Source organism: Rutilus rutilus (assembly GCF_951802725.1).
Source record: "Rutilus rutilus genome assembly, chromosome: 1".
Taxonomy (NCBI): Eukaryota; Metazoa; Chordata; class Actinopteri; order Cypriniformes; family Leuciscidae; genus Rutilus; species Rutilus rutilus.
Genome location: NC_140209.1, coordinates 39,343,315 through 39,352,189, shown reverse-complemented (window position 1 = coordinate 39,352,189; position 8,875 = coordinate 39,343,315). Strand labels below are relative to the sequence as shown.

General features: G+C 36.7%; 1 protein-coding gene across 1 annotated transcript; it reads left to right on the top strand.

Annotated features, from left to right (window-relative positions):
- The first annotated feature begins 1,712 nt into the window (after positions 1–1,712).
- On the top strand, positions 1,713–8,856 carry dus1l (dihydrouridine synthase 1-like). The gene is made up of 14 exons (XM_084409092.1): positions 1,713–1,778; positions 2,130–2,371; positions 2,482–2,590; positions 4,033–4,083; positions 4,167–4,279; positions 4,526–4,608; positions 4,688–4,791; positions 4,907–5,054; positions 5,985–6,081; positions 6,180–6,265; positions 6,463–6,629; positions 7,109–7,146; positions 7,251–7,326; positions 7,645–8,856. Exons 2-14 carry the CDS (start codon positions 2,135–2,137, stop codon positions 7,764–7,766), a joined length of 1,431 nt encoding a protein of 476 aa, XP_084265218.1. The 5' UTR covers positions 1,713–1,778; positions 2,130–2,134; the 3' UTR covers positions 7,767–8,856.
- Positions 8,857–8,875: the final 19 nt, after the last annotated feature.

The window sequence follows — 8,875 nt, the reverse complement described above, 5'->3', positions numbered from 1 at the left end:
CTGTACAGTGTGACAAGCTGCCAAAATGTGTTGGTAAAAGAATAATACTTTTTCAAAACACAATTATGTCTTCTTGGCAGTCAGTCTTGAAAAACAACTTTTTTCAGTAGTTTGAGCCCTCCTTCTGAAACATGATAACGCCCACAGAAGCTGGTGTTGTATTCAGTGGACCATGATTGGTCAGAGAACAGCCAATGCTTGAGGCTGAATGGAGGAAAGTCACATGACTGGATTACTTCGCTTTCCGTTGCATGTGTTCAGTCACGTTGAGAGCAATGCACAAGCAAAGTCTGTGAACGCCTACTCTTATCAGCCATACCAGATTTCTAAAAGAGAACTAGATCCGAGTCCGACACACAGTTTTAGTACAGTGATAAACAACACTTTTATCCCCCGGTTTCACAGACAAGGCTTAAATAAGTCCCAGACTAAAATGCATGTTTTAGCTGTTTTAACTGAAAGCAACTTGCACTGGCATATCTTAAAATATGTAAGTGCCATTGTTTTGTCTCAAGATGCACAACCATAGACTGTAAAAAATAGTGCACAACATGGCACGTTTAAAAAAGCTACTTAAATGTCCTAATTTAACTAAGGCCGAATCCTGGTTTAATCTAAGCACTGTCTGTGAAACCAAGCCTATAAGATCTAAACAGGCATAACAAATGAAAATAAATAAACTTTCACAACAGAGTTGACAAAGAAAATGTGTATGTTCTTTTACAGCTACTTGCTTAACTGGTATTTTCACCGGTGCTGTGTCAACACAAAGGTCCTAAAACATGATGAAACAATTGCCTGCTTGTTGATTCTATTAATAATAAAGAGAAGTGTCACGATAACAGACATTCGTGCTTCTTAATATATGATGTATTAACTCAGTACAAATAGATTGATTACAGTACAACTGGCCTTAAGACTAAATTATGATATAAATATGTATTTTAAGTTGAATGAATGGAATAATTTTGCCTTTTAATAATATCTCCTGTATTTTATATTAACTTTCAGTCTTATTTTGCTATTGGTTAATGAATGTGTAGGCCTGCATCTAAGAGCTGCAATTAGTTCATGTGTATCTCACAAATAAACCTAAAAATTAATCTTCTTAAGTCATGAATACAACCTGTATAATTTTTTTTTAAATAACTAATGGTGAATTAATATATATATATATATATATATATATATATATATATATATATATATATATATATATATATATATATATATATATATATATATATAAACACTCAACTAAACACAATTAAGACCCATAATTCAGCTTACAAAGAAAAATACAGTATATCCCAGTAATAATATTTGGTTTGCAGTGACATCTGGTGATCAGTTATGGCGCAGACGTAAATGTATTATTTCACTGACTTCTGTAAATCTTGTAAAATGAAAAATCGAAACAAAACAGATTTTAAGATTCTATATTCCAGATTGCTTCACTGAATCCGTCTTTATTAACATGGCCCGAATTATGGATATACTGTATACGAACACGATTATATACTAAAACAAATGTGTCTATACATTAGAAAGATCGGTGACATGAGTAATTTTTACTTTTCAACGAAATCTTTTTTTTTTTTTTTTTTTTTACCACAAAAAAAGTTATCCGGCAAGATAAGTAATCTGTTTTCATAATCAACACGGAATAAATCAATAGGTATATTGTTTCCTCACGGATGTATATCACCGCGACACACACACAGCAGTTCATGTGCCGCATTACAGAGCTGCTGTCTGTAGCTGGATCACAAGCTACTGTAAGTAATCTGCTCTCATCAGTCTGTTTTAAAACAATGACAGCTCGTAGTTTACATATAAGCTCTGTCAATGTGTTTGCCTTTCATATGTATTATTACAGTTTATTTCTAAAGATGTACAGCACAAATCATTCCGTGGTCACAGTCTCTTGCTGAAGCACATTTCAAAATGTTTAGTAAAGAATGCCTTGACAGATCCATATAGACTACCATTACTAATGTGTTAATTAATGTTCCTTTTAGGTCGTATAGTGAATCTAATTGTTATGTTAATCAAAACATGCAAGTGAATAATATCCATGTCTATAATCTTATGATTTAATGTAGTCAATATGACTTCATCCCATGTAGGCAGCATGGCGAAACCCCGCGGGTTCGAGTTCTGGAGGAGCACTCTGAAGGGCGCGCGCTACGTGGTCGCGCCTATGGTGGACCAGAGCGAGCTGGCGTGGAGGCTGCTGAGCCGCAGACATGGCGCAGAGCTCTGCTACACACCCATGCTACACGCTCAGGTGTTCCTCAGAGACGCCAACTACCGCCGCGAGAACCTTTACAACGAAGTCAGCCTGGAGGACCGACCCCTCATCACACAGGTGGCTGTTTGGCGTCAGTAAACACAAGAACACATCCTCCTCCGTGAGGTTACAGAGAGGATTGTTCGAGTTATTGACTTGAGTATTTTTGTGTTGGTGTCTCCATATAGTTCTGTGCCAATGATCCTGAGGTGTTTATCCAGGCAGCTTTACTTGCCCAGGATTACTGTGATGCTATTGATCTCAATCTGGGTTGCCCCCAGATGATTGCCAAAAGAGGTAACAGTACATTTCTGTTGTATGCAAGATATGCCATTCAAAAGTGTTTTTTTTTTTTTTTTTTAAAGCAAGAATTCATTAAATTGATCAAATGTGACAGTAAAGACATTTATATGTTGCAAAATACTTCTATGTCAAATAAAGCTTTAGATTCATCAAATAATCCTGAAAAAATGCATCACGGTTTTCATAAAATATTAAGCAGCAACCGTTTTCAACATTGATAATAATAAATGTTTCTTGAGCATCAAATCATCATATTAGAATGATTTCTGAATGATCATGTGACACTGAAGACCGGAGGAATGATGCTGCAAATTCAGCTTTGACATCACATGAATAAATTAAAGTTTAAAATATATTCAAATAAAACATTTTTTTTTAATTGTAACTATATTTAAATGTCACAATATTACTGCTTTTACTGTATTGCTGCTGCTGTTGATACTTTAATATTAGTCCCCTAAGGGAAATTGGTTTTGGGTAATACATATATGAAGCTGCAAAACAAGATAAACACATCAATAACAATAACACAGTCATGTCCTTCACACTAGAGGTCAACAGTTTTGTAGCCAAAGGAACAAAATAATTCTCATAAGCAGTTGTATCTAGATCTTGGGGTGTGAAAACGTTAATCAGATGGGAGAAGTTTAAATTCTGGATAGAGCGCAGGAGAAGGGTCCAGACTAATTTTTCTTGCTTTGTTGTGCTTAAAGGGATAGTTCACCCAAAAATGAAAATTGTCCCATTATTTACTCACCCTCAAGCCATCCTGGGTGCATATGACTTTGTTATTTTAGCCAAACACAATCGGAGTTATATTAAAACATATCCTGGCTCTTCCATGCTTTATAATGGCAGTGAATGGTACCTTAGATTTTGAAGCCCAAAAAAAGCTCATCCATCCATCATAAAATAATCCATATCCGGCTCCAGGGGGTTAATCAATTGTGTTGTCCTTTAAGGAATTTAACTTTAGAATATTTGTTTTAAATATTTGTTGGTACATATTCTCAGGTGAAAATGTGAAGTTTATTACTTCTGAAGCAAAGTGATGCATTTTTGTAAGAAAAATATCCATATTTAGAACATTATAAACTATAATCACTGGCTTCCGGTAACGATCGTACACGAGTCGAGTTCTGGGGGAAGAGTGACCTCTGAACCCGATGCATATTAAAAAAATATTTTTAATATAACTCCGATTGTGTTTGGCTGAAAGAAGAAAGTGAAATTTTTCTTGCTTTGATAACAGTAGGATGGCTTGAGGGTGAGTAAATTATGGGATAATTTTCATTTTTGGATGAAATAACCCTTTAAGAGACTTCTTTCAAATCCATTCAAACATTTTTACTATCCCAAACCTTTGAATGGTAGTGTTTCATTTAAAAAAATGTGTCCCTGTATGGAATCATTTAATGTTTTTGAATCTCTCCTAGGCCATTATGGTGTGTTTCTTCAAGATGAGTGGGACCTTCTTGAGAAAATGAGTAAGTGGTCTCATTTTAAAAGCTCAGTGCAGATGTGAATCATGCAGAGAATATGTGTCTTATTCAGGTGCTGTTGTTTACAGTTAAATTGGCTGATGAAAAACTCTCCGTGCCCATTACTTGCAAAATCCGGGTCTTCCCGGAGATCGAGAAAACAGTGAAGTATGCAAAAATGCTGGAAAAGGCTGGATGCCAGGTAAAGTGTTCCATATAGAAGATACTCTTATCTAAAGTGACGTCTAAGGGGTAGTGCATATGGAGCAAATTGGGATTACGTGCCCTTGTCAGGAACCCACTGGTGGATGGGGATCTCTTCTTAGGGTCTCTCTAACCTGGAATTGATCAGTCAGCATTTGTGTTACCAGATAGAACCACTTAGTTACCAAAAACCTATCATATGTTCTTGAACCAACTGATGGTTTGGTATCTGTTTTTTTGACAGCTCCTCACAGTTCATGGGAGAACCAAAGATCAAAAAGGGGCTTTGACCGGCATTGCAAGCTGGAAGCATATCAAAGCTGTACGGTAAGAGATACAACCCTTGCTGCTGGTGCTGACTGTAAGTGTTTAGTCCTGGTGATTAACTTTTGTTGTACTTGTGAAGGGAGGCTGTAAACATTCCTGTTTTCGCCAACGGAAACATCCAGCATCTGAGTGATGTTCAGCGCTGCATGGAGGAGACTGGAGTACAAGGTGTCATGAGTGCAGGTAACGCTCTCCTCATACAAAGAGAAGATTCATAAACATACTTGTACAGAAAGACTGATACTTTGATCTTTCATATTGCAGCAGTAATATAAACATGAACACATTACATTCACAGAAGGGAATCTCCACAATCCTGCCCTGTTTGAAGGCCGAAGTCCACCTGTGTGGGAGATGGCTGAGGAGTACCTGGATGTTGTGGAGAAACACCCACCCTGCAGTCTGTCTTACGTCCGTGCCCACATCTTCAAACTATGGCACCACACGTATGTTCCTTCACATTTGACCCCGATATTGTGCTCTGGCTTGAGATTTTCATCTCTTAAAACGGAGAGAGCCACCATTCGGGGGGAGGGGGTCAGTACGAATTTTCTTTTGAAAAAATAATACTTTAAGCTGGGATGCATTAAAATGATCAAGAGTGACCTTAAAAACATTTGTAAAGTTACAAACGTTTTCTATTTCTAATAAATGCTGTTCTTTTGAACTTTTTATTCATCAAATATCCCAGAAAAATATTAAGCAGCACAACTGTTTTCAACATTGATAATAATCAGAAATGTTTCTCGAATCATCATATTTGAGTGATTTCTGAAGGATCATGTGACTGAAGACTGGAGTAATGATGCTGAAAATTCAGCTTCACAGAAACAAATGAGTTATTAGGAGTCCAAGCACTATAGGTGCTGGAACCCTATTGTGTTTATACATAAAATACATACATAAAAGTGTATGGGCACATAGAAATTAACATAGAAATTAATTATAAAAATGAAAAGGGCCTTAAGATAAATAAGGTTTTGAGCTGCAGATGATATCTTCACATTTACTTCTGATTGTCCTGTGATATCCTATGGCATGCAATTCATCTGAATTTAAATGTTGAATGCGAGTCCACTCATACATATTATGATCAAAGATTCAAGATGGACTTTACTCTAAAAACCACATAAGATACATTTCAACTTATTGGCTAATCATCCACATGGGCCATTAGTGCTTGGACCCCAAATTGGCAAAAATGTTCAATTGTAATAATATTTCACAATATCACTTTTTTTTTTACTACATTTTTGATCAAATAAATGCAGCCTTGGTGAACATAAGAGTTCTTTCAAAAACATTTAAAAAAAATCTAACTGACCCCAAACTGGTGGTCACTTCTGTAATGATAAGTATGTATATGTTTACAACAGCCTACAGATACATCAAGACCTCAGGGAGGAGTTAGCCAAAGCCAAGAACGTAGCTGGTATTGTGGAGATCAACAGACAGCTGAAACAACGTTGCCAGGTAAAGGAGCATTGCTGATTACAAACTTAATTCCAAGAATAAACATTAGGCGTATTATAGATTTTGGGAGTTTAATTCTCTGGCTTTTTACTCTTAAGGAGGAGATGGATAAAGATGAATCAGAATGGAATCAGACTGGACTTCCCTTCCCTCACTGGATCTGTCAACCCTACGTCAGACCACCGTGAGGATGTGTTTTCTGATCTTGTGTGACACCATCACAATCATAGTATTTCTGTGTTCTCAGCAAAGCAGTATATTATTAATCATAACGGTCACTGAATGACCCAAGGTTTGAGGAGGTCCATGATGGACATAAACTAGTTTGACTATAGCAGTGTATACCCTGGAACTTGTATGTGAGGATGGGATATTTTGCAGGCCCAAGGACCCAAACACTGAAAACGGGCAGAAAGCACTGGAAATGAAAGCTGTGTGTGTGAAGAGGGCACTGGAGGACAGTGACGGAACCAACGACTCGCTCTCTAAGAACAAGCAGAAGAAGAAAGCCCGTAACCCCTACAAGAACTTCTGTCCAGAGCTGAAACGTAAGACCAAATCTTTTCCCAGTGTTTTCTAAAGCCTGTAGACCTCACTGATGGCACAGTGCACACTATCCTAACCAACTGAAGTCTTCTATGCTCACCAAGGCTGTATTTGTTCGATTAAATTTACAGTAATATTGTCATGTCAAAGCTGAATTCTTCAGTGTCACGATCATTCAGAAATCATATGATGATTTGCTGCTCAAGAAACATTTCTGGTTGATACATAGACACTAAAAAATGTTCAGGATTTTTTGATGAATCGACAGCATTTAGTCTATAAATGTCTTCCCTGTCACGTTTGATGAATTTAATACATCTTTCATCTTTGCTGAATAAAAGTATAGCAGGTTCTTTGCTGAATCAATTTCCTTCAAAAATAAAAACATCACTGACTCCAAACTTTTGAACGGTAGTGCTGAACGACATTCTTTCATTGATTTAGGTCAAATAACATGCCTTTGCTTCCTTGTGTTCTGCAGCAAAATACATTAAGTGTGAGCAATGTGGCAACCCTAAAGTAAGACTTTTGATTATCTTTTTAACTGTTGTTTTAAGTTTAATGTTCTCATTAAAATCTTAAAATGTACACAAGGTGAATATGTTATTTTACTCCTTCAACAGGGGAATAAATGCGTCTTCAACTTGTGCCGTGGCTGCTGCAAGAGGAAGGCTTTCAAGGAAGTGGCTGATTGTCCTGGTTAGTATATCAACCACAAAGAGACTTACTGATCAAGTTGCACATTGCACACTATGAAATGAAGTAATTTTTTGTCATATTTTTAGTGATTTAATACTGTTGAGAATGAGGTATTTGGTTTTAATTTGCCAAAATATATAGTAGTGTAAATATTGTATATCGTTCTATGAGAAAGTTACATTAACTATGAATGTTTAAAATTAAAACACTATTGTTATGGTCAGTCTGCTCACCCAGCTTGTATCTGTATGTATCTAGTAATATCCGTCCACTTCTACAAGACTAACTATTTCCTCTGTGTCCATTGTTGGGTTTCAGGCCATGGATTGAGATTCAAAACCAAGGCTTTGAGACAGAGTAACTCCGACACAGGTGGTGGGCTGACAAATGGGAAACTCAACAGTCAGACAGATTCCACCGCTGTCCATGATCCATTGTAGGATGTGCCCTGACCTAAAGGAGGCTCGTGTCCTGGATATCTCATTGAACTGATTGACCACTTAACCATTGGGAAGCTGCTGCACTGAATTTGAAGCAAATTCTGGAACCAAACCTGGTTCTCATCTCTTTATATGTAATTTGGATCATTTTTGTAGATGAATCCAAAGTAACTGAACATGCAAAGAAACAGACAGAAAAAGGTTCAAGGTGCATCAGCTGTTGATGTATCCTCAGTGCTGCTGTTACTTGTGCTAATCATTCTCTTCAATGATGCACCACTTTCTGGACTGCTGCTGGGTGAATAGATCCATATTTTGAGACTGCTTATTAGAATCAGTGTTTTGATAATCACTTATGTGTTTGATAATGATAGGAACATGGTATATGAAGCAGCCACTCTGAACGCACAATCCTGCTTGGCCAAGAAAGAAGATCTGGCCTTTTATCTCGGGACATTCTGTGGAAATGCACTGATGGACATCTTCACGCAGACATAATCTGGAATTTGCTTTTTAATTTTATTTATTGTCTTCTGAAATGAAAGATTCAGCAGATTTGTATGTTACAGCAACAGTGAAACAACAACTTTTAATGTTTTTTTTGGAGCATGTAGGCATATATAAATTCACTTTTACCCCGAGATCTCTTACTACTTTCCTCTGCTGCCGTGATCATGTATGATCACACATATTGACATTCATTTTAGAGGTGAGGACAGTTACACTACAAATTATCTGATTTAGATGCCTTACCCCATTTGCCATCATTGTGTTGCCTTTTTTTCTCTTAGCATTTCAAGTATGCAGTTCTAATACAACTTTGGTTCAACAATGACTTTTATTATTATTATAGCCAAACATGCTTATTTTTCCACACAGTACTTTAAAGCATCAAGACTCAACTCAGTGCCTTATCCTAAAGAATGTGGGTCAGTTACTCAAAGACATCCTTGAATGAATCCTCCTATACTGTCCATAAATGTAAATGTGTGTACAGAGCTGTGGTTATTCTGTGTGGATTGTTTTATTTTTTTTGCTTATCAGTTACAGTAATGGTTTTGGGAATTTTGCTCAAATAAATGAAGTTCTGAAAGAAAGAAAAAATGTAG

What these genes read in the sequence shown, in the direction of transcription:
- dus1l (XM_084409092.1), top strand. Translation starts at nt 2,135, where the DNA reads ATGGCGAAACCCCGCGGGTTCGAGTTCTGGAGGAGCACTCTGAAGGGC. An exon ending in TGGAAAAGGCTGGATGCCAG is followed by an intron (nt 4,280 to 4,525) that starts GTAAAGTGTTCC and finishes TTTTTTTGACAG; the next exon opens with CTCCTCACAGTTCATGGGAG. An exon ending in ACAAGGTGTCATGAGTGCAG is followed by an intron (nt 4,792 to 4,906) that starts GTAACGCTCTCC and finishes TTACATTCACAG; the next exon opens with AAGGGAATCTCCACAATCCT.